Below are 26,551 nucleotides of genomic sequence, written 5' to 3'. Positions count from 1 at the left end.
GATGAAAAATACTAGCCATATCCAGAGAAAGAACTATGGCGTCTGAATGCAAATCAAAACATAACTATTTCCACATTTTTTTTCTTTCTCATGATTTTTTCTCTTTTGTTCTGATTCTTCTTTCACAGTATGACTAATGTGGAAATATGTTTAACAATTGAATATGTATAACCTATGTCAGATTGCTATCTTGGGGAGGAGAGAAGGGAGGCTAGAAGGGAGAAAAAATAATTGGAACTCAAAATCTTATAAAGTGAATGTTGAAAATGGAAAAAAATAAAGGCTATGAAAGCATAAAAATAATTAAATAATGGAAAGCAGTTAGCAAATGTAATAGTAGAACAGGGTTCTTAATTTTTTGAATGTTAAGGATGCCTTTTTTGGAATAATACTTATAAATGAATACATAGGATTCTTTTTTTTTTCTTTTTTTTTTTTTTTTTCATTATAATAACTTTTTATTGACAGAACTCATGCCAGGGTAGTTTTTTACATTATCTCTTGCATTCACTTCTGTTCCAATTTTTCCCCTCTCTCCCTCCATCCCCTCCCCTAGATGGCAAGCAGTCCTATAAATATTAAATATGTCGCAGTATATCCTAGATATAGTATATGTGTACAGAACCAAACAGTTATTGCACAGGGAGATTTGGATTCAGAAGGTAAAAATAACCCGGGAAGAAAAACAAAAATACAGTTTACATTCATTTCCCAGTGTTCTTTCTTTGGGTGTAGGTGCTTCTGTCCATCATTGATCAATTGAAACTGAGTTAGTTCTCTTTGTCAAAAAAATCCACTTCCATCAGAATACATCTTCATACAGTATTGTTGTTGATGTATATAATGATCTCCTGGTTCTGCTCATTTCATTTAGCATCAGTTCATGTAAGTCTCTCCAAGCCTCTCTGGAATACATAGGATTATAAAGAAAGTCAATTATTTTGGGTTATAATTATCAAAATGTTATTTTAAAGTGTTTATGGATCCCAGGGTAAGAACCCCCATATAAGAAACGAAAAGTTTCTTAACATGTAGTTGTTTTATGATTCTCTTTAATTAAAATATTCCTTAATAATTTAATTTGGCTTTTATATATTTGGTAATGACCTTGAAGGAAAAAAAAAATCACCAAAATGTCATTACATTTTGTTCAGTGGAGGTTTAAACTCTTAAGAGGGAACAGAGATTTTCTAAGAATTGCAGCATGAAAAAATTATCAACATATTTGGAAATTCATATGGGTGCTGCCAAACAAACCAGCTGTGATCAAAATTGCTAATCATTTTGTGTACTTCTTGGGTTTTTATATACTAATCAGTTGATGAATTTTAGCTTATGTTCAGTAAGAAAAGCTTTAAAAACTGAATTACTACTAAACAGAAACAAGATCCAACAAAACTCCTGCAGCAAACTAGTTACATATAGATGGTTATCCTAATTTTACAGATTTTTGTTTTTAAGATATGTTTTTTCCAAGGGAAATTTATTTACTTTCCCTTTAAAATGTCCTAAGAAATTATTTTCATCATGTCACCCCTTTCCTAAAGAACTTTAATGCATACCACGTCAATTATGAACCTCTCTACCATTTTCCAGACTCTCCCTAGTCTTGCTTTCTATGCTCAATCCAAAAGAATTTCCTACTGTTTCTTAATACAGACTGCCTCCTTTGATTAGGTTGTGGGCTCACATTCACCCTCCATCTTACCTCTGTACTTGCTATTATTCCTCCTAGAAAGAAATGGGCTTTCTTTATCCATCCAATTCCTGAAAATCTTACAAGACTCACTTCAAGCTCCTTGCAAAATGTCAAAATTGGAAGGGGCCACAAAGGCTGGCTCATCTAGCCCAAGCCTCTGCTCTGTATCCAACAAGTCTTCCACCTGGATTAACTGGAAGATATCTCATGAGGGAAGGACTCCTACCTCATAAGGGAGCATTCTCTTACATCAAGGCTTACTGTTCTCTTAGCTCTTCCATCTAGGACCACACAAAAGAAGTCTAGTCCCTTCCTATTTGACAGGTCTTTCAAGTATGTGGAAATAGCTCTGACTTCTCCCTTATATGTTCTCTCTGTCCTTGGTTGTGGTTGTTGTGTCTGACTTTGTGTCTGTGCTTGTCACCCACATATAGTTCTTGAGGTTTTCTTGATAGAAATACTGGAGTGGTTTGCCATTTCCTTCTCCAGCTCATTTTACAGATGAGGAAACTGAGGCAAACATAGTTATGTGACTTGGTCAGGATCACACAGCTAGGAAGTATTTGTGGCTGGATTTGAACTTTCTGATTCCTGGCCTGGCCCTCTCTTTACCATGCTACTGGTTACCTGTCCTCTGTTCTAGTAAGCATCTAAATTTCTTTAATCTTCCCATACTTCATACTTTTCATGATGTCCTTTATCAAATATGACACCCAGAAATGAATACAATCCTTCACATGTGGTCCCAGCATATTGGAGTACAGTAAACTATTATCTCCTTATCCTAAATACTTTGCACTTTGCCTCAAAAAATCTGGAATCTGAGAGTTGGAAGGAACATTGGTAGCTATCTAGGCTAAAACATACTCAAAAATCCCTATCATAATACATCATTCAAATAATCTATATAAGGAATTTATCATTGTACCTAGCACATCAGTAGACACTTATTTGTAATTTTCTTCTCTAAAATGCAATATTCTCTGGTTGGGGTTTCCTTGGGGTCTCTGGAGGCAGCCTTAGTTTCAGTTCAGTAATCACCCCAAATGCAGCCAGGTATTAAAGTCCAAATCCTTTATTGTCCCTTTCCAAGTCTTGTCGCCTTTCCTGGGGCCTGGTTAGCTTTCTTAAGAGGCCTTCTGTAGTCTTGGTTTCAAGAGCTTGAGCTCTGGCTTCTGAATCTCCCAGATTGAATCCTGGTTGAGGTGCCTAGCTCTCTTAAAGGGGTGAATCTTATAGAACTAAAGTAAGTACTAAGTACATATACTGAACTAGAGAACTGTTAAATACCATATTAATAATCATTTTCTCTATCAATTCCACTGACTTAGCACCTTGTTTCAAGTTCTGGCCCGTAACATCTCCTTTCTTTTGCTTTTAGATCATAAGTAGTAATGACCTCCCTGACTTCTCAAGGAGGTGAGAACCCCCCCAAAAAAGGTGATCATGCCTTCCCTGACTGCTCAAAAAAAGGGATGAAAATACCATAAAAGGAGATGATCACGTCCTCCCTGATGTCTCAGGAAGGGAGATGGAAACACCAAAGCAAATGGGAAATCAAATCAGATTAGCAAGTTTTTGAAAGGTCTCACCCTTAAAACAGGTATACATAAATCCATCAATATGGGAAGTATTACATATAATTACATAAATTACATAGCACATAGCAATGTAGCATTTTGGCTAGAAATGATGTGACAAATAACATGAATCAACAATAGGAATTATACATGTCCATAAGGCCTAAAAATAGTCCAAAAGGAATCTATTGTCCATTAGTTCATGTGCCAGGAATCCAATAATTCCTGCAAGTTTTGAAGTCCTGCAATAGTCTCATCAACAATTTTTCATCTCAAAGAATCCAATGATTCCTGCTGGTTTTCAAGTCCTGCAACAGTCTCATCAGCCATGCTCTTTCAGTGTCAGGTGTTTCTTAGGTCTTCTTTGTTTTGATGTTTTTCTCTTTTTCTGTTTCTCTGAGCCAAGTGCTCTTTGGCACCCATCTGATTCCTTCTTCATCTGTAGAAATACAAGCAAACCCTTTCTCCCAAGCAGTTAACCTATCTAGTCTCTTCTATTTACCACTTTCTGTATCTCTCCACATCATCTGGCAATTACATTGAAGCTGCTTGCACTGGACACTGCCCTTCTGTTGGATTAAAAAAGCCTGTATTTTCTACAATTGTAATCCCTTTTTGCCATCTGATTGCTTTTTGTTTGATAGATCAGATAATACCTTTCTGCCATGTGATTGCTTTTCTGCTGATTGATCATGTAATCCCTTTCTCCCATCTGATTGCTTTTTTGCTGATTAATCACATCAGAGTCCTGAACTTCTGAAGGTATAACCTCGACTACCATCATACCCCACTTGTCTTTTGATTGATATCTTAGAGCCCTTGTGGCATTTTTAGACATAGGGTTTTAGGTCTTCTCTTACCCTGTCTTCTCACTCTATCTCCATATCTACATTGGGCTCTCAGATGTCCTATTTTTCCACACTGAAAACATTGCCGACTCTCTCTATAAGTCCCTTGCCAAGAGGGACCCCATCTTCCCATGTTCATCATAGTCTGGGTATATAATAAGCATTTGTGCCCACTGTGGCACAGCATCTTATCTCTAAAGGAGCATCTTTGTGTAGTCCCCATATAATTCTTCTGCAAACCTCATTAGCATTTTCCTTAGCCAGTTATCTGATCATTATTTCTGTAGCTGCATTTTCTCCAATGGTTCTTGTGGCAGCTGTTTGCAAATGTCCCACAAAATCCGCAAAGGGTTCATTGGGACCTTGCTCTATTTTTGTGAAGGCTTCCCCTCGATCCTATGACTATGATCCCAGATTTCCATTTTTGCAATGTCTGCCCATTGTTCTTAGTTCTGTCCTCAGAAGACAATAGAACAGACTTAATCACTCTCCTAGATGATATCCCTTCAAATAAATTGTGTGCTATCATATTCCCCTGAATCTTCTTTTCCACAGACTAAATATTCTCCTCATTTCAGATAAATTTAAGGCCACTTTTAAACCATAGCACCCGGAACTGAACGTGGTGCTCCTAAAGAAGTCTGATGAGCAGAATACAATTCCTAAAATGTTTCCCTTTTAACATATACTTAAGGTTACATTAGCTCACATTGAACCTTGCATTTTGCAGTCCATTTAAACTCCCCAGATCTTTTTTCAGAAGAACTATTTTCTTTCTCCCTCAAAACTTTTCTTCCTAACTTTACTATTACTATTAAAGGTACCAGCCAAATGATCCAGTAAATAAATAGAGCACTGAAGTCTTATCTTTCTGCATTCAAATCCCACCTCGGAGACTTTAAATAGATACTTTACTAGCCATGTGACCCTTAACCCTGTATGCCTCAATTTCCTTATCAGTAAAATAAGCTAGAAAAGGAAATGGCCAACCATTCCAATATCTTTACCAAGAAAACTCTATTCATGGGCAGTCAGATATGACTAAAATAACTGAACAACAATTGTCAAGAGCAGTGCCATCTTTACACTCACTCAAGTTAGCTACCAGTATAGACGTTGTCAGCCTCCCCCCTCCCAATTCCCTATCCACTCCCCTCCCAAGTCCTATCGAGTCTGCCTCCATACACCCCCTCCTGCCCTCTGACCCTACCACTTTTTTGTAGCACACAGCATCTGATGCCAGGACTTGTTTTTATTATTGTCAGTTTTGTTTTTTTTTTTGGAGCAGAGTTGTACTTTTGTTGAGACTTGGTGTTTTTACTTGCCAATAGTCCCAAGTACTGAGATCAGGAAGACTCCTCTTCCCAAGTTCACATCTCCCTAAATCACACTTAGCAGTGTGACCCTGAACAAGTCACTTGTAAGAATCAAAAGAACTCCACTGATTCACTGATGAATTCAGGAAAGAGTTATTTTGCATTCTTGCAAGAATGGGTGCTTAGGTGAGTAGACACACCTTTGAAACTCCAAAGGCAGCATTTTATTTCCTATCCTAAAGCACAAGTCCCTCCCAATTCCTCTTTAATTGGATGTTACAGGAGTTACATATCATGAATCTCCACCCTCCTTTACATGGCATTCTAGAAGAGGAAAGATAACAAAGGAGGGCTATGGGCAAAGAACAAAAGATTCTCTTCAAATCTCTGGCCACTAGGCCTGATTACAAAAGTCAATCCCTGCTCCCAAGGAGCTTAAGATCTTTGGGGCAAAGATAGCCTCTGCTCTTGATTATTCCTTGATGTCCTTATGGGTTTCAGTTTTTTAACTTGTTTCATTTCTCTAACTTAATTTTCATAACTGTGGAAACCAAATGCCCATCCATTTCTCACATCACTTAACCCTGTGAGCTGAAAGAAATGCAAACCATCCTAGTATCTTTGCCAACTCCAAATGGGGCTAAAAAGAGTCAGAAATAACTAAGACAACTGAACAAAAGTCAAAAGTATAACATAAACCCATATAAGTACATTCCCAGAATACAGCTGAATAACTACACTTAATAGCATGATTATGACTAAAAATAGATGTCATTTTCCTATAATATAATCTTTTATCCAGAAAAAAGTTTACTATATAGGTTTTAGTAAAATATCTGTTAAAGGCTCTATAACTGCTTTTTAGGAAAATACGTACACATATGAACTACATGATACTGCAGTTAGGTGGATTTGGAAACAGTTTTACTTTTGTTGTTTCCAAGACAATGCTGATTTGCTTTAATTCATTCAGAAGCAGAGACTCTTATATTTAACTAGTATAAGAACTGGGGTGCTGGTGTTCTAGAATATAAAATCACAACTTTCAGCAGAGAAGAGTGTAGTAGAAAGGATGTTGATATTGGAATATGGAACTTGGGTTTACCCTTCTATCTATTTAGCCTTGAGCAATGTTATTTCAATTTTTTAGCCTCACTTTCTTTGTAAAATGGAGAAAACTAACACTTATACTACTTGTCTCACAGGATTGTTATTAAGGGAATGTTTTGTCCACCTTAAACTACTATGGAAATTAGAGGTAGTAATGTCCATTTGTTCAGTTTTTTTCAGACAGTTCTATGTTTGTTTCTAGGTTATGGAGACACTCTTCAAGACTACAACAGAAACTGTTCTCTCAAATTGCTCAGAGGATGTTGAGCTTTTGCATAAATTTGTAGCTCCTGGTCAAAAGGTAATCAGTATTTAATATTTAAGTATTGTTTGGCAAAAAAAATTAAACCTTGGTTCCTACTAAGCAACTTTATATTAATAGTAATGTTTTTTCTTTTTTATTAAAAAGGACAAGCTTGAACAAATGCTGAAAAATAAGTTTTTAATGTAAGTAGAAACATTTTATATTTATTATCTAAATGACTTGATAATTTAGAGATCTGCTTAATGGTGTGCATTCTTTCCATCAAAGTAGATAGCAACTTTTCTACGCCTTAATACATTGTTTATGAATTGCAATGTATGTTTAATAGCTAATGGCTAACTATCTGGTAATGAACTTAACTATTCTGGTCCCTGGATAAAATATTCTGATGTCAGGCCATTAACCTAAAGCCTTTCCAATTTGGTAAGACTTGCTAAAGCTTTTACATTTATTAATAGCCTATAAGAATCTTTGACTCACCTGTACATCAATTTGATATTAATAGCAAATTAACTAATATACTGTTATTTTTAATCTTTATTTTTATCTTTTCTTTTTAAAGAAATTTGTATTAATATATTTAGTGTTTACCTCACCTACATTTTCAATATAACCCTTTCTCTTCTACCTGTCAGAGTACCATCCCTTAGAACAAAAAATTAAAAAGAGAGGAAAGGAGTTCAGAAAAACTAATCAGCATGATTCCCTTTGAGCCCAAGTTTGGTCATTATCATTTCAATCCAGTTTCAGTTGTTTTGAGTTATGCTTTTCATTTATAAAGTGGTTATCATTATTTTCCTGGTTCACATCTTGTTTGTCTGTTCTTTGTTTGATGGAATCCAATTATTGTTAAAGGCACAAGTTGACCTAATAAAAATTTTCCCTTAGTCAGAATTTGGGTTGAGTTAAAACAATTTAATTGACAAATAAAATGTCTGCACTCTGTAGTATGTATAGCAAGTTTATCTCAAAACTAATTCACTTTGACTTACTCTTTTCTATTTATCCTTAATTTTCTTTTTTTTTTTTTTTTAATCCTTACTTTTCTTTATCCAATCCTGGAAAAAAAACTTATTTTCTTTCAGTGAAGATACATTTTTTGGATCCAAAAATGTTTCTGTTTTTTATTCATTATTTGTCATTACTGTCTCATTTTAATTATCATCTAGATTATCTAATGGTACTGAACTAGATTTAATATGAAGTCACTTGAAGAGAGCACCATAATAAAAATAATCATTTAAATTTGAGAAGAAACTCTACTTCTACTTTATTAATTTATTTTTTAAATTTTATACCACCTTCTGATTCTTCTTTTTCTAGTCTATTTTAATGACCTACTTTTCTACTTTGAAATTAGTACCAGATAATTTTGAGGATTACCATTTTATATATACACACACACGCACACACACACACACGGTTGAATTCTAGAAGTGCTATTCCACCTTGTGTTATAATACTCTTTGGTGCTATTTTATCCATCTTGGTAGTTTGCTTGATGGAGAATTAATTACTGTAGCTAGTTAATGTCATATATCTCTTTAGTTATTCAATTGTTTATTATTTTAAAGAGTATTTTATAATTCTTTTCATATAAATCTTAAACCTAGCTTGGTGAATTGACATGTATTTTATGTATTTTTGTAGTTATTATGGATTTCTCTTTCTGTTATGTCTTCTTAGTTTTTGTTATTGCAATATAGAAATGCTGTTGATTTTTATGGGTTTGTTTTGTGTCCTGTTACTTTACTAAAGCTATCAATTATTCCAGTTTCTTTACTTATTCTTCGGAGTTTCTAAGTGATCCTTCATGTATTCAGCAAATAGGGATGGTTTTGCTTCCATTGCCTACATTTATAACTTTCTTTTCTTAATATTGCTAGCATTTCTAGAATTATGTCAAATCCTAGTGGGGAAAGGGCATCTTTCCTTTGTTTTGCTACATGTGTATTTGGAAAAGTTTATAGTGCTTTTCCATCATAAATATTGTTAGTTTTTTGTTTTTAGGTAGCTATTTCTTATCATATTGGAAATGGTCTATATGTGCTTATACTTTTATAGACTTTTTAGCACAAATTATATGTTGAACTTTGTCAAAGTTTTTTTTTACATTTATTGATATAATCGTTGGATTTGGAGGTTTTTATTATTAATTATTTTTCAAATGTTTGAATCATAATTTCTTCCACTGGTATAAATTCCACTTGATCATAGTAAGTAATTTTTTGGCCAGTAGACTTTTTGTTTAAATAGCATTTTAAATTATGCAAATACTTTCAATACAACAAGCCTATTTTAACTATTTCATGTATTATTATTCCCATTTTACAAATGAAGATACTGAGGATCTGAAAACTAATGTGAATTGTGTATCATTATATAGCTAGTAAATTTCAGAGGTGGAATTGGAATCCAAGTGAAATAAGTCCATCTTCAGCCAATGCTTCATAAACACTACACCAACCTGTCTCAGTGAAAAAAGGAGCTCTAGTGTGGAAGTTCCAAGACTTAGTTTTGACTCCTACTTTGCCACTTATTTGTTATTTAAATAATGTTGAACAGATCACTGAAACTTTATGGAGTCTCAGTTTCCTCAATTGTAAAACAGATAATAAAATCCTAAGGTCTCAGAGTTCAAAACAACTTTAGAAGTTCCTATTCTTACTTGAAATCTTTAATTCCTTCTTGAAGCACATCCAGCATTATCTTTCTTATGGGATGATTAGATAAGATAATATATTTTGAGAACTTCATAAATCATAGAGTGGCATATACATGGAAACCTGTATTTTTAAGTAAATGAGCCCACAATTTACAGTAAGAAATAAAAGACTTCATAGGGATCCTTAGAAACAATAACTGATTGATCAGCTCAGAGCCAGTTTTTAAATAATAAAATCTTTGCATCAATCTTTGGATCTGAATTTCTGATAAGCATAATATAGATCCTTAGTTAAAAGTCTTTAAGCAACACAAAGAGATGATCCAATGTCCTAGCCACACAGGGCTAGATTCAAACACAATAAAATTTTTTCACAATTCCCATAATTGCATAATTACATTGTTAAGTATAGATCAGACTAATTAGAAGCCTCACAATGGACTAGTTCTGAAAAAGGAAATGTCCATGTCACCAAGGTAATCAAGAAAACTTAAGTTTGACCACAAATAGAGATTAAAATTGTAAGGTGTTCATATTTTCATCTTGTTACAGTAACTCAAAGATGTTCCCGTATCAGTCTGGTTACTCTTGATTATAAAAATTTGCTACAAAAGGAAAAAGAGGGACATAGATATAATAATGTCATATATATTTATCATATATCTCACAGTGAGAAAAATTCCCATAATTGTTTTGATTCCAGGCATGAGTCATATTTGACAGCCAATCATGTTGTCATGAAATATTAAAAGCAAGGTTCAGAATTAACCAAGGAGTAATTTTTCTTTTCAGAAAGGATATAGAAAAATGAAAAGATAGATTCAGAAGAATCCTGCCTACATCATACCATAGTCACCTCCCAGTCTTTTCCCAGGTACAAACATCCACCTTTAACAATTTCCAGACTGCTGCACATGCCATTTTTTACTATTGGCTTCATGACAATTCAGAAACTCAAATCAAAGCTCAAAATAATAGTGAATCATAAAGGATTCTGGGAAGATGGTAGAATAGGTCAGTAAATTTCAAGCTCTCCAGATTTCTCCCACAAAGAGAACTAATTTATGTGTGAAGTCAGGGGGACTGAGTCTGGGAAGATTGAGGGAACTTTGGCTAATTAGGAACAGCAGGCCTAGCTAAATTTCAGAGAAACAGCACACCCAGTGAGTGCAGAAACAGTGAAGCAGGGATGCTGTAGGCATTTGTGGGAAGGTGGAGCTTTTGGTTTGGGGTTCCAGATCAGAGGGAGAAATGAAGTAAAGTTAGAAGTACCATCCCCCCATTCCAGGATTAGAGGTGCTTACACTGATACTTACCATTTTTTTTTTTTTTTTGATACTTACCATTTTTTAAAAAATTAATCAGCAAAGAAGAAAGAGCCCAACCATAGAAATTTACTACTAATAGGGAATACTGGGGTTCATCTTCAGAAGAGGGCACAAGTAAAAAAAAAAAGCTACTTCTTGGGGAAGCTAGGTGGCATAGTAGATAGAGCACCAGCCCTGAAGTCAGGAGGACCTGAGTTCAAATGTGGCCTCAGACATTTAGCACTTCCTAGCAGTGTGACCCTGGGCAAATCATTTAACTCCAATTGCCTCAGGGGGGAAAAAAAAAGCTACTTCTTGTTGGAATCCTGTGTTAACTCAACTTGAAACAAGGTGATAACTCAAGGAAGAGAGAGACGTTAGAATTCTAGTGTTAACTCAATGGAATTGATACAATGCTTGTGTTCACACCTTTAGAGAGCTCATATAAGCAAGAAGTATTTAAGTACTCATTGGAGTTCACAAGTATGGGAGATTCACAAAGTTAACTTTGTAATTTTGTGAATTCACACCTCCCTTGAAGCCCTTGGGGCCAGAGAGCAACTGGGAGGAATCCCATAATCCCACTCTCTCAGAGGAGAAGTTAACCTTTGGGAGATCATATATAAGAAGCGGACAGAGGCTCAGTCAGGAGTTCAGCTGAAAAGATTGAGAGGGGAGCATCAGTCAGTTCAGAGAGAAGCCCTCTCTTGGAGGCAAAAGAGATTCATTCCATTTTCCACCTTTGTTCTGGCTGAAGACTGAAGGGAGCAGAGGCAAAGGACTAGTGACAAGAGCTCTTGGAATCAAGGAGAGAGAAGGCCTCCAGAAAACTAGCCAAGCCCCAAATGAAGGACATAAGATTTTGGAAGAAACAATAAAAGACTGTACTTTAATCCCTGGATGCATTTGGGGTGATTATTGATCTGAACTGATACTAGGGCTACCTCCCCAAGAAACCTGCTCCCAGAGAGAACCATTATTATTTTAAAGAAGAAAAACACCACAACTTCTATGCCAAAGAGTAACATTAAATGGCTCCCTACCCAGAGAGAATTTATAGCAGAGCTCAAAAAAGAATTTAAAAATCAAGTGAAAGGAAAAACTAATAGAAAAAAATTAATTTAAAAACCATCCAAGAAAAACAAGAGTATGAAAAAAAAAAAAAAAGGTAACCAGCAAAGGATATGAACAATTTCCAGATGATGAAATTGAAACTATTTCTACTCATATGAAAGGGTGTTCCAAATCACTATTGATCATAGAAATGCAAATTCAGACAACTCTGAGATACCACTACATACCTGTCAGATTGGCTAAGATGACAGGAAAAGATAATGATGAATGTTGAAGGGGATGCAAGAAGGCTAGAATACTGATGCATTGTTGGTGGAACTGTGAACACATCCAACCATTCTGGAGAGCAATTTGGAACTATGCCCCAAAAGATAATTCTGAAAGCTTACATTGGGAATACGTTAAATAGGCAACATTACATATATACCATGAAGGGTATATCATGCTTCAAAATCTATAAAGAAATAAAGAAGGAGGCATGGCTGGATGGGGAAGCAAAGGATAAAGGAACAAGACAAGGGAGAGATCCATGGGTGGGAGGAAGTCAAGTAATAGCAAAGTAAGTTAAGGAGCAGAATTAAAGTAGAAAGAGTTAGCAGGGAAAGAAATATATGTGTATATATGTGGGGTGGGTAGGTGTATATGTATATATGTGTGTATGTATGTGTATATAGATAGATATAGATATATAAATATGTCTGTGATTGTAGCCTGCTTGGGAGAGGTGGAGGGGATGAAAAGGGAGGAAAAAAAAAAGTAAAAAGTGCCAACAGAGAATAAAAGAATATAAGGAAGCAAAGAAAAGACAGACACTCCTGATGTAATTTCTTCTACTATTATATATCGTATATCCTTTCTTGAACTGCTAATTTATTGTTATAGATTTTGAATCCTCCATGATGTTCTGCTGAGCATGTCAGTGTTCTATTTTATTTTATTTCATTTTTCTATTTTTGTAATAGAAAATTTTTAAAAATCATAGTCCCAGTAATTTTTACCTTAAATAGCAAAATTTCACTTACCACAATTTAAGGGTTGAATATCTTTCCTGATGTTTCCCTCATGATTAACATTTCATTTATTCTTTACTTATAGATTAAAACTACCCATATTCTGGGACTTTATTGATTCATCATTAATATGTTGAAGCTACACTTTCATTATAGATAAGATCCTTTCAAATGAAAATTTGCTATTATAGTAAACTTATTTACTTTACAACAAAATATACCTCACTATCAATATTTTAACAATTTTCAAATAACTATTTTTATCACATCTTTTTAAAAGCCCCTTTCACATGTAACAGGATCCAGATTAAAAAGTTGTTTTATCTAACAGCATTTGTATTACAATGGTCTCACATTTCATAAAATAAGAGAATTTAGAAATGTGATAATAACAAAAACAATATATACTTAATGCTTGAAACAAAACTTAACACGTTATCAATTGTATTTCTAAATTATCACATGTAAAAATCATTGATCTTATTACATTTAGCATTTTAAAACCACTGTAGAGTTATCAGATGTGGAACAATTACATTCAGTGAAAAATAATATAGAACTTCATATATGCCAATTACTGTGCGTTAAGCACTTTACTATCATTATATTATTTTGTTCTTCACAACAACTCTGGGAGTTATGTACCATTATTATTTTTCTCTTTACAGATCAGGAAACTGGGGCAAATAGAGATAAGATAATTTGCCTAATGTTACACAACTAATAAATTGTTGCAACACAACTAATAAATTGTTGCAACCGGAACAGAGAAGGGTGGGCTCATCACAGGCAAAGGCTGGCTGGCCCCACCATCACTTACTACCCTGCTAGGCACTGTCAGGGACACCAGGATCTTTCCAAGCAGGAGCTAAGCAGGGCCTGTGGAGGGCTGGGCCTACCCTGGAGACACTGATAGCTTTGAGGGGCTATAAAAGGAATTGGCCATAGAATGGGATTCCAAGGGCTATGGCTTATGCCATTGATGGTAGTTCTTGGTGGCAGGGCAAAGTGGATACTGGCCATGGGGCCAGTATTTTTGTATTTTTACAAATAAATTCCACTAACTTATTTTAATCAATTTTTTAAATGTGGATTAGACAGAAACAAGTAATTTTCACACATATAATATTTCTAGATGTACATTCTTTCCTCCCCACCCCTACCCCCAATAAATGCAATGAGAAAAAAGTAGCACAAGTATAAGGGAATGTTTCAGGGTGAGAAGCCAACAGATACTGAGGGAACTTAGAAAACTGATAAGGCAGCTGAGGTGGTACAGTCTAGCAAATCAGAAGCAGAGCAGGGCTATTCAAGCATAGATTTGTAAGTAATCCTGGGTATGATAACATTATTTGCCTCTTTGTATTTCATCCCTAGACTTTTTGGTCAGACAATATCATTGCTAACTTTAACCTAATTTAGGCCATCTACATAGTTATGCTATATAGTTCCAGTGTAGGAATTCTGTACAGATTATTATTAATAAGGTAGTGATTATAGAGTATTTTAGGAGATAAGTATTCTCTGTAATACAAAGTTTTGGCAATGTTTCTTTTTACTTTTTGGTTTCCATTAATAATACAAAGTTTTGGCATTGGTTTTTTTATTTTTTAGTGTCCAGATTAGGATGAGAAACATACAGAAGTACCAGCTACCACTTTAAAGCCAAAAACTCTGTCCAAGCCTTGAGCAATCTTATATTATATTTCAGTAACTGTCACAGTATCCTTAAGTCCCTTAAAGACCAGATTTTTTTTTTGCTCAATTTTTGCACTCAAAACTAGTCAGACCTATTCTCACATTCCATTAAGTTAGACTACATATACCATCATTTGAACAAGCTAGATCCATTCAGGGTTGTAATACTTAGCAACATGATTAGTAGTATCTTTTTGGTACCTTCTTCCTCTCCATATGACAAAATTTACCTGTCTGAATTCCTGAATTAGTATATAAGCTACTAGAAATTGGTGTTTTCATATCCTCTTTTTATAAGGAAATGCTCAATTTTATTGATGTTTATCAATTTCATGATTTAAAAATTTTGGACTATATAAGAATGTATTTTGGTCTCTTGTTAATAGAGTCCTGCTTTTAAGGAACAAATATAAAGAGCCTTGAAGAAGCAAAAGTAACCAACTACACCTTGTTACTAACTAGCCTAAGTGTAATGTTCGGGCTAGCTTTCTGGAGATCTTCTGGAAGGACCTTGGTCTCAGCAGGATAGACACCATGAGAATGGACGAGAATAGAGTCCAAAGTCTTTATTGTCTCTTATACAGTCTGTGTCTGTCATAGTCTGATCCAGTCTCCTTCAGGAGTCTAACAGTCTCAACCAGTCTCCATCTCAGTCTGACTTTGTCCCCAGTTTAAATACTCTATAACAATTACATCATTACAGTATACAGAGTATGTGTGAACTAGAGAACCATTAAATCATGATACTAAGTACTAAGCATATATGTGAACTAGAGAACCATTATATCATCAATTCCACTGAGTTAATACCTTGTTTCAAATATATTTTTTCGGATTTCTGGCCTTCTATACCTAAGGCTGTAAAGTTTCTGTTACTTCTTAGATTATAGATTGTTGTATTTTTATCTTTGATTTTCCTTCCCACTCTGTAAGAACCCATTTTTTGAGTTTGAATTAGATGATAGAGATTATACTTATTGTTTGATTTGTAAGTATAATCCATTCAGTCAGTCAGCGAGTATTTATTAAATGCTTATTTTATGCTGGGAACTATTCTAAGCACTAAAGATACAAAAGAAGCCCAAAAAGTTATTACTCATAATTCTTCTGTATTGAGATAGACTTTTTCTTGTGGTCATCTTCTGAAAAGCAAATAGACTCTCAATTCAGTGTTTGTATATTTAGGTCTCCGAACTCCTTGCATTTTAAAAGTAGGGACTCTTGGGTCTCCCTTCTGTTTCCCCTTACATCTCCCCTACTGGAAGCTATGGAATATGTGTTGGGTATTCAGAGCCTCTCACAATTTGGCTTGAGCCTACCTTTCTAAAGGTATTATCCATTACTTCCATTAATCCTCTATACATTCTAATCTAACAAGCCTTCCTGCCATTCCCCATGGCATACTTCCTGTGTCTGTGCCCCTGCACAGGCTGGCCCCACCATATCTGGAATGTACTCTTGCTCATCTGTACCTGATAGAATCTCTCACTTCCTTCAAAGTTTAGATCAAATGCCACTTTCTATATAAAGCTTTTCTTAACTCTCTTCCAGGTTTTATCCTCTTTACTTCCAATTATTTTACAAATTAATTGCTGTTTTGTATTTATATTTATGTACATGTTACTTCTCTGAATATAATGTAACCTTGAGAGCAAGAATTATTTTATTTTTGCACTAAGCATACTACTAATTGATTACTTTAGAATATAATGATCTGGACCTGTTGTAATGAGATATTCCTTTAACTATCTTCCTGAATTAAATTATAGCTCCCTATTAATCGTTTTTGTTGTCTCTGTTTTAGTTACATAATCATTTCTGGTAGAGAAAAAGTGAAATAAGAATTGAGTAGTTCTATCTTTGCCTTGTTGTTATCATTGTTCCATCTATCTCCTTATCCTTCTTTAAATATAAGTGATCCTACTTCTTTATCCTTTGCCCCACCCCCCAAAAAAGAGGGGTTTTGTGTTGTTGTTGTCTAAAACTCAAAGAAAAATGTATAAAATATCTGGGTGAGCACTACCAAAAGTATTATCCAAATTTGTATAAATACAATTTCAAAACTCTTTTAAAAATAAATATATTTTTTTAGTGCCAGTCCTGAAGTCAAGAGGACCTAAGTACAAATCTGGCCTTAGACACTTAACACTTAATAGCTGTGTGACCTTGGGCAAGTCACTTAACCTCAATTGCCTCAGCAAAAAAAAAAAAAACTCTTAAATGACAAATAATTAGAGACATAATTATTAGAGAGACAAAATTATAATACTTCCTAAGTTAATCTTCAGTTTTAAAGTTGTAAATTAAAATGCAGCTACAAAGGGAACCAAATCACCAATTAAGCCATCAAACAAATACTTTGTACAACTAAAAAAATAACAGAATCAATGTGGGGGAATACAAGCTCTGGGGTATCAAGGAAAATAATGATCAAAAAGTAGGATGGGAGTAATAGCACTTTCAGACTTCAGATTACACTGTAAATTCATAATTATTACAGCTGTTTTCAACAGAAAAGGAAGAATCAAAAACAATTGAACTCAATATCACAATGCTTAATAAAGCCAGAAATATAAATTACTTGGAGAAGAACTCTCCAGCTGAAAAGAATTGCTTGGAAAACTGGAAAGCAGAGAGACAAAAATTAGATTTAGACCAATACATCATACCCTTTACCCAAAATGTATATATGATCTGAATATAAAGAGCACATAATTAAAAAAAAAAAGACAAAAGAATGTTGCAATAGGAATTTATGGGTATGTTGGGAGAGTTTATTAAAGTGTTTTTATGGTCTTCTAAAACACTCAGATTCTATTTAATAGCAATTTAAGACTGAGCAATCCATGATGGAAAAACAAAAATGGTCTTTTATAAAATAGTTAATAATGTAAGGCACATCTTGGCCTTTCTCAGCTTCTACTTTTATCCCCCAGAATTTCCTATACAGAAGCCATAGACATCTTAAAGAAGGGATCCCAGAATTTCACCTTCACCCCCAAGGTGAGTAATTATTTCCATGTTAACAAAAAGCTAATCCCACTCAGGCTTTCCAGGACTGCCAACTTATCATTTCCTACATGGCTGCTTTCCTGGACTTCATCATTTTCTCCATAAATTCATCATCCTACAAGGTAGCATCAGTTCTGAAACTAATACTGTCCCAGTCCCTGGGGCCCCATCTCCCTTTAATTGAAGAGGATGGGCATCAAAGTGCTCCTTCCAGAACCTCTATTCAAGAAGAGGGCCCAACTACCAGCTCATTGTTTCCTACTCCATCCTTAACCCCACTTTTCAGCTCCTTAAATATATTGTTTCCCCAGTATATTGGAAACTCCTCAAGGACAGGGACTGCTTTTGTTTTTCTTTGTATCCTCAGCACCTAGCACAGAGTCTGGCCCATAGTAAGTACTTAATAAATGCTTATTGACTGTTTAGTCTTTTGTAGTTTTCAACTCATAAGCCAATTGGTCCAGTAAACATTTATTAAGTGCCTACTGTGTGCCAGGCACTGTGCTAAGTTCTGGGGGTATGGTTAATAAAAAGAAAGAGTTCCTGCCCCCAAGGAACTCAAAGCAATTTTTTTTAGTGACATTTGGGGGGGGGGGGGGATTACGTATACTTGTTTTACTAGATAGTCCCACCTTTTAAGATAGAAAAGAAATAATATTCTAATTTGATATCGAGGTGAAAAGTTGACAGGATTTGTGAAATTTAAAAATATGAAAACACTAAAAAAGAAAGGGAATAAAGAAGTGAATAGGACTGCCAGAGTAATGGGATATAAAGATTAAAAATAAAATTTTTATAGAAAATCTTTCTAAGGCAGGAGCCTCCAAAGAGAAGTACTAACATATAAGTACTAAAAATGGGCTAGTGCTTGTTTTAGAAAATTCATTCTTAAACTCGCTTTGATCTTAGCTTTGTAGTTTCTTTCAGGTTACTTGTGTATTTAGAAAAGTATATTCTACTCTTGTTTTAGAGTGCCCCTCCTCCCTTACTGTGATTTTTTTTTTTTCATTCATTATAGTGGGGTCTTGATCTGCAAACTGAACATGAAAAATACCTTGTGAAGTACTGTGGCAATATTCCAGTATTTGTTATTAACTATCCTTTTGATCTCAAGCCTTTCTACATGCGAGATAATGAAGACGAACCTCAGCATACGGTAAGATAAGATATAGCATAGATAAAGTTTTACATGCCTTTTTACCCAAGATCAAAATAGAAATATAGGATGTCAGGATGGAAGAGATCTTAGAACATAGAATGTCAGAATTGGGAGGGATTGTAGAGAAAGTTATCCTTCACTTTCTAAATGAGGAAATTGAGGCTCACATAGGTTATCTTTGAATTAATCTCACCTAATCTGTGGAAAACAAGTCAACTATATATTGTTGGCCACCCCTCATTCAAGATCAATGAATGAAATTTCTCCCAAACATAATGAGAAGGTAAGCTTCCAACTCCCGTTTTTTTTTTAAATTAAAGCTTTTTATTTATAAAACATACATGGGTAATTTTTCAACAATGACCTTTGCAAAACTTTCTGTTTCAAATTTTTCCCTTCTTCCCTCCCCCCTTTCCCCTAGATGGCAGGTAGTCTAATACATGTTAAATATGTTAAGATATATGTTAAATCCAATATATGTATACATATTTATAGTTATCTTGCTGCACAAGAAAAATCATATCTAGAAAGACAAAATGCAAGCAAACATCAACAGAAAGTATGAAAATGCTATGTTGTGGTCCACACTTAGTTCCCAGAGGCCTCTCTCTGGGTGTATATGGTTTTCTTCATCATTGAACGATTGTAACTGGTTTGAATCATCTCGTTGTTGAAGAAACCCATGTCCATCAGAATTGATCATCACATAGTCTTCTTGTTGCCGTGTATAATGATCTCCTGGTTCTGCTCATTTCACTCAGCATCAGTTTGTGTAAGTCTTTCCAGGCCTCTCTGAATCATCCTGTTGGTCATTTCTTACAGAAGAATAATAGTCCATAACATTCATATACCATAATTTATTCAGCCACTCTCCAATTGATGGCATCCATTCAATTTCCAGTTTCTAACCACTACAAAGAGGAGCTGTTACAAACATTTTTGTACATGTGGGTCCCTTTCCTTTGTTTAAGATCTCTTTGGGATATATAGGATATAAGCCCAGTAGAAACACTGCTGGGTCAAAAGGTATGCACAGTTTGATAGCTTTTTGAGCATAGATCCAGATTGCTCTCCAGAATGGTTGGATCCATTCACAGTTCCACCAACAATGTATCAGTGTCCCAGTTTTCCCACATCCCCTCTAACATTCATCATTATCTTTTTCTGACATCTTAGACAATCTGATAGGTATATAGTGATATTTCAGAATGGTCTTAATTTGCATTTCTCTGATCAGTAGTGATTTGGAGCACCTTCTCATATGACTAGAAATAGTTTCATTTTCTTCATCTGAAAATTGTTCATATCCTTTGACCATTTATCAATTGGAGAATGGCTTGAATTCTTATAAATTTGAGTGAATTCTCTATGTATTTTAGAAATGAGGCCTTTATCAGAACCTCTGAATGTAAAAATGTTTTCCCAGTTTATTGCTTCCCTTTTAATTTTGTCTGCATTAGTTTTATTTGTTCAAAAACTTTTTAACTTAATATAATCAAAATTATTTTGTGATCAGTAATGATCTCTTTAGTCACAAATTTCTTCCTCCTCCACAGTTCTGAGAAGTAAACAAACTATCCTCTGATCTAATTTGTTTATATTATCATTTTCATGAATCCTTTTCGACCTTATCTTGGTATATGGTGTTAGGTGTGGATCAATGCCTAATTTCTAAGGTACTAGCTTCCAATTTTCCTGGCAGTTTTTGTCAAACAATGAGTTCTTATTCCAAAAGCTGGGGTCTTTGGATTTGTCAAACACTAGATTACTATAGTCATTGATTGTTTTGTCCTGTGAACCTAACCTATTCCACTGATCAACTACTCTGTTTCTTAGCCAGTACCAAATGGTTTTGATGACTGCTGCTTTATAATATAGTTTTAGATTTGGTATCACTGGGCCACCTTCATTTGCTTTTTTTCCCCATTAATTTCCTTGAAATTCTTTACCTTTTGTTCTTCCAGATGAATTTTGTTGTTATTTTTTCTAGGTCAGTAAAATAGTTACTTGGGAGTTTGATTGGTATAACACTCAATAAATAGATTAATTTAAATAGTATTGTCATCATTAATATATTCCCTCAACCTATCCAAGAACACTTAATATTTTTCCAATTGTTTGTGTAGAAAAGTATTTTGTAGTTTTGCTCATATAGTTCCTGACTTTCCATTGGCAGATAAGATTCCCAAATATTTTATACTATAGACAGTTTTTTTTTTTTTTAATAACTTTTTTATTGACAGAATCCATGCCAGGGTAATTTTTTACAACATTATCCCTTGCACTCACTTCTGTTCCGATTTTTCCCCTCCCTCCCTCCACCCTCTCCCCCAGATGGCAAGCAGTCCTATACATGTTAAATAGGTTACAGTAAATCTTGGATACAATATATGTGTGCAGAACCAAACAGTTCTCTTGTTGCTCAGGGAGAATTGGATTTAGAAGGTATAAATAACCGGGAAGAAGAACAAAAATGCAAGCACTTTACATTCATTTCCTAGTGTTCTTTCTTTGGGTGTAGCTGCTGCTGTCCATCCTTGATCAATTGAAACTAAGTTAGATCTTATCTTTGTTGAAGAAATCCACTTCCATCAGAATATATCCTCATACAATATCGTTGTTGAGGTATATAATGATCTCCTGGTTCTGCTCATTTCACTCAGCATCAGTTCATGTAAGTCTCGTCAATCCTCTCTGTATTCGTTCTACTGATCATTTCTTACAGAACAATAATATTCCATAACATTTATACACCACAATTTACTCAACCATTCTCTAATTGATGGGCATCCATTCATTTTCCAGCTTCTGGCCACTACAAACAGGGCTGCCACAAACATTTTGGCACATACAGTCGACAGTTATTTTAAATTAATTTCTCTTTTTATCTCTTGCTGTTGGATTTTATTAGTGACATATAAAAATGCTGATGATTTATGTGGATTTATTTTGTATCCTGCAACTTTGCTAAAGTTGTTAATTATTTCTAATAGTTTTTTAGTTGATTCGCTAGGATTCTCAAAGTATACCATCATATCATCTGCAAAGAGTGATAATTTGGTTTCCTCATTACCTATTTTAATTCCTTTAATCTCTTTTTCTTTTCTTATTGCCAAAGCTAGCATTTCTAATCCAATATTGAATAGTAATGGTGATAGTGGGCAACCTTGTTTCACCCCTGATCTTATTGGGAATGGTTCCAGTTTATCCCATTATATATGATGCTTGCTGATGATTTTTAACAGATGCTACCAACTATTTTAAGGAAAAGTCCATTTATTCTTATACTCTCTCGTTTTTTTTTTAATAGGAATGGATGTTGGATTTTATCAAATGCTTTTTCTGCATCGATTGAGATAATCATATGGTTTTTGTTACTTTGGTTATTGATATATTATGCTAATATTTTTCCTGATATCAAACCAGCTCTCATTCCTGGCATAAACCCTACTTGGTCATAGAGTATTATCCTGGGGATGATTTTCTGTAATCTCTTTGCTAATATTTTATTTAATATTTTTGCATCAATATTCATTAGGGAGATTGGTCTATAATTTTCTCTCTCTGTTTTCATCCTACCTCTTTTAGATATCAGTACCATGTCTGTGTCATAAAAGGAATTTGGTAGGAGTCCTTTGTCCCCTATTTTTTCAAATAATATAATATTGGAGTTAATTGTTCTTTAAATGTTTGGTAAAATTCACATGTAAATCCATCTAGTTCTGGGGATTTTTTTCTTAGGGAGTTGATTAATAGCTTGTTCTATTTCTTTTTCTAAAATGGGACTATTTAAGTAATGTATTTCCTCTTCTGTTAATCTGGGCAGTCCATATTTTTGTAGTTTTTCCTCTATTTCACTTCGGTTATCAGATTTATTGGCATAAAGTTGGGCAAAGTAACTCCTAATTATTGCTCTGATTTCTTCTTCAATGGTAGAAAGTTCTCCCTTTTCATTTTTGAGATTAATAATTTGATTTTCCTCTTTACTTTTTCTAATCAAATTAACTAAAGGTTTATCTACTTTGTTGATTTTTTTCATAAAACAAACTTTTAGTTTTATTTATTAATTCAATAGTTTTTTACTTTCAATTTTATTAATCTCTCCTTTTATGAATTTCAAGTTTGTATTTGATAGGGGATTTTTAATTTGTTCTTTTTCTAGCTTTTTTAGTTGCAAGCCCAATTCATTGATTTTCTCTTTCACTATTTTATGCAAATAAGCATCTAGAGAGATAAAATTTCCCCTTATTACAGCTTTGGCTGCATCCCACAAATTTTGGTATATTGTCTCATTATTGTCATTCTCTTAGATAAAATTATTGATTGTGTCTGAGATTTTTTGTTTCACTCATTCTTTCTTTAAGATGAGATTATTTAGTTTTTAATTACTTTTTGGTCTATTTTCTTCTGGCCTTATATTGCATGTGATTTTTATTGCATCATGATCTGAAAAAAATGCATTTACTATTTCTGCCATTCTGCATTTGATGTTGAGGTTTTTATGCCCTAACACAGGATCAATGTTTGTATATGTTCCATGAACCACTGAGAAAAAAGTAAACAACTTTGTATCTCCATTTAATTTTCTCCAAAGATCTATCATACCTAACTTTCTAACATTTTGTTTATCTCCTTAACTAATTTCTTATTTATTTTGTGGTTCAATTTATGTAGTTCTGAGAGAGCAAGGTTGAGTGTAATGGGCTGAAGCTCTTGAGTTGCACTGAGGTTCCAAGCACTTGAGGCTAATTAGCAATTGGACCATACTCTATTAATATATGCTTGGAGAAAGAATGGCCCGCCTACTCATTGTGCAAGTTTGATGGGTTGTATAGGAGATTGAGTAGAGGATTTGGTGGGTAGAGTGTGAGACCAAGAGGCACTGCTGGCCCAATTCATATTGCAATTGCTCTCATTTCGAATGGCTATTCCCTTTCACCTCTGCAAAGAATAAAGATCAAGGATTTCCCCTTATCCTGACTTCCTGACTCTGGCTGATTTTAAAATACGCTGTCATCACAGTTGAGATTCCTCATTAGTATAGTTTTGCTATCTATTTCTTCTTGCATCTCTCTTAACCTCTCCTCTAGGAATTTCCATGCTTCCACTTGGTGCATATGTTTAGTATTGATATTGTTTTATCATCTATGGTATCTTTTAGTAAGATGTAGTTTCCTTCCTTATCTTGTTAAATTAGATCCATCTTTGCTTTTATTTGATCTGAGATCAGAATTGCTATCCCCTGCTTTTTGTTCCTAACCTGAAGCATAATATATTCTGCTCTAGCCCTTTACCTTCACTCTATATGTATCACTATGTTTTAAATGTGTTTCTTGTAAACAACATATTGTAGGATTGTGGCTTTTCATCCAGTCTGCTCTCTGCTTCTATTTTATGGGGGAGTTCATCTCATTCACATTCACTGTTAAAAATAATTAATTCTGCATTTCCTGCCATCTTATGTACCCTAGGTTATGCTTTTCTCTTTTCTATTCTCTTTCCCTTCTCCCCAGTATTTTGCTTTTGATGACCACCTCCCTCAAGCAGTCTTCCTCCTTTATAGCCCCTCCCCCCTTTTTACACCTTTCCCCTAATTCTTCTGTTTTCCCTTCTATTAGTTTTTCCCTTTCTTTTCCCTTTTTCCCTCGTATATTCCTATAAGGTGAGATGTTTCTTTATGATACCATATATGTCTGATATTCTCTCTTAGACCCAGATCTGACAAGAGTAAGCTTCACACAATGCTCATCCCTCTCCCTTTTTTCCCCTCACTTATAATAGGTTTTCTTTGTCTCTTCATGGGGATGTAATTTCCCTTATTTTATCTTCTTTTTCCTCTTCTTCCAGTATGATCCCGTGTTACACCCCTATGGACTACTCTAACCTGGTAGCTCCTCTTTGAGCTACTCTTAATGCCTATTCGTCAACGGCATGGCTAGGCCACACTTAACCGTCTTTGGCTACCAACCTGGATCCCATAGAGATAGACCACCAGGAGGTAGGGATAGAGCGAAAGAGAACTTTATTCTTAGATAGCATATATTTATACCCCTCCATGAAGATCTGGGGGAAGGGGAGGTCCTCTAGGAACCTGACATAATGGGATTGGCAGAGAAGGAGGAGGGAGGCATACTAGGCTTTGAGAGCACTGAGGCGTGGTACCTGGAGTCAGACACCTCCTCTTGGGGCTAAACCCCACCTCCACGTAGGACTCACCTGCCCCTTGGTACCTCTCCTCCTTCAGGTCCTCCTACATGCCTTGGATGGCATTCCTTGCTTCTAGAGGCTTTTTAACCCTTATAATCCCCTTTCTACCTCTAGTTTCTTTTTCATATTATCATTATAAAATCAAATTATACCCACATTCTCTAAGTATACCCATAACAGAAATATAGTTCTCAAGAGTTCTTACCTTTTTACCTTTTTATGCTTCTCTTGAGTTCTGTGTTTAGAGATCAAATTTTTGTTCAGTTCTGGTGTTTTCATTAGAAATAGGTGAAAATCCCCTCTATCATTGAATGTCCATCTTCTTGCTGAAAGATAATGCTCGTTTTAGTCAGGTGGCTTATTCTTGGCTATAATCCCAGTTACTTTGCTTTTAGGAGTATCAGATTCCAGGCCCTTCAGTCCGTTAAGGTGGAAGCTGCTAGGTCCTGGGTAATCCTCAGTATTTAAATTGTTTCTTTCTGACTGCTTGCAATATCTTTTCCTTGGTATGATAGTTCTGAAATTTAGCCGCAATATTCCTTTTAGATTTAATTTTGGGTGGATTATTTCAATGGCTATTTAACCTTCTGATTCTAAAATATCAGGGCAGTTTTCTTTTGTGATTTTCTGGAAGATAATGTCTACATTCTTTTTTTCATCATGGCTTTCAGGAAGCCCAATAGTCCTTAGAATGCCTCGCCTATATCTAATTTCCGGGTCACTTATTTTTCCTAGGAGATATTTCATATTTTCTCCTATTTTTTCACTTTTTGTTTTTGTTTGATTCTTGAAGTCTTATTGAGTCATTTACTTCCATTTGTTCACTTGTAATCATTTTCTTCAGTCACCCTTTTTAATTCCTTTTGCAATTGGGCAATTAAATTTTTTTGTTCATTACATTCTTTTTCCATTTTTTCCATTTCTTCTTGCAATGATCTAATTTTTCCCATTTTTCTTCTAACTCTCTTTTAAGATCCTTTATGCAAACCTTGTGAAATGGGGACCAGCTCATGTTTCTCTTTGGGGCTTCTTCTGGAGTTGCTTTGCCCTTATGAACCTCAGGATTTGGGGTGTGTTCTTCTCTCTTTCCATAAAAGCCATCTTTGGTGAGAGTTCTTTTTTGTTTTGTATTCATTTTTTTAAAAGGCTTGAGGTCTGCTCAAAGCAAAGGAGCTACAGGTGCTTTAATTTGCTCTGGCGCAGTTCTGCTGATTGATTTCCAGTGCTGGGTAATAGTGGCTAGGTCCAGTGTTCTTCCAGGGTCAGCAGTTTACAGTTTGTCTTTTACAAAAAAGCAAATCTGCCAAACTACCTGCTTGCATCCAGGACTGAGTGGCCTAACAGACTCACAGGCAATTTACAGGTACGTGGAAGCTACAACACTCTGAGTCCCAGCCCCCCAGTATCTTGCCTTGGTCTTCCTATGCTATGGTCTGAGTTCAGCAGACTATTCTCCTGCCTGATTGAAACAGACCTATTCTGAAGTTTTTCTAAGGTATCTCTTTCTATAAATGTGTTATACTCCAAATATTTGTGGATTCTTTAACTTCAAAATCAGTTTAGAGGAATAATCTGCTGTTGGTTAGAGAGAAGGTTAGAAG

General features: G+C 34.8%; 1 protein-coding gene across 1 annotated transcript in view; it reads left to right on the top strand.

Annotated features, from left to right (window-relative positions):
* The window catches only part of NARS2 (asparaginyl-tRNA synthetase 2, mitochondrial), a 156,904-nt gene that overhangs the window by 95,441 nt on the left and 34,912 nt on the right, over positions 1-26,551 (top strand). The window contains exons 8-11 of the mRNA XM_003764620.4: positions 6,756-6,854; positions 6,963-7,000; positions 17,509-17,575; positions 18,603-18,740. Coding sequence (XP_003764668.1) covers positions 6,756-6,854; positions 6,963-7,000; positions 17,509-17,575; positions 18,603-18,740 — 342 coding nt within the window. The remainder of the gene's footprint in view (positions 1-6,755; positions 6,855-6,962; positions 7,001-17,508; positions 17,576-18,602; positions 18,741-26,551) is intronic.

Source organism: Sarcophilus harrisii, chromosome 3 (assembly GCF_902635505.1).
Source record: "Sarcophilus harrisii chromosome 3, mSarHar1.11, whole genome shotgun sequence".
In the NCBI taxonomy this organism is placed as follows: domain Eukaryota; kingdom Metazoa; phylum Chordata; class Mammalia; order Dasyuromorphia; family Dasyuridae; genus Sarcophilus; species Sarcophilus harrisii.
The sequence above is the reverse complement of the archived record's forward strand: the minus strand, read 5'-3'. Positions and strand labels throughout refer to the sequence as shown.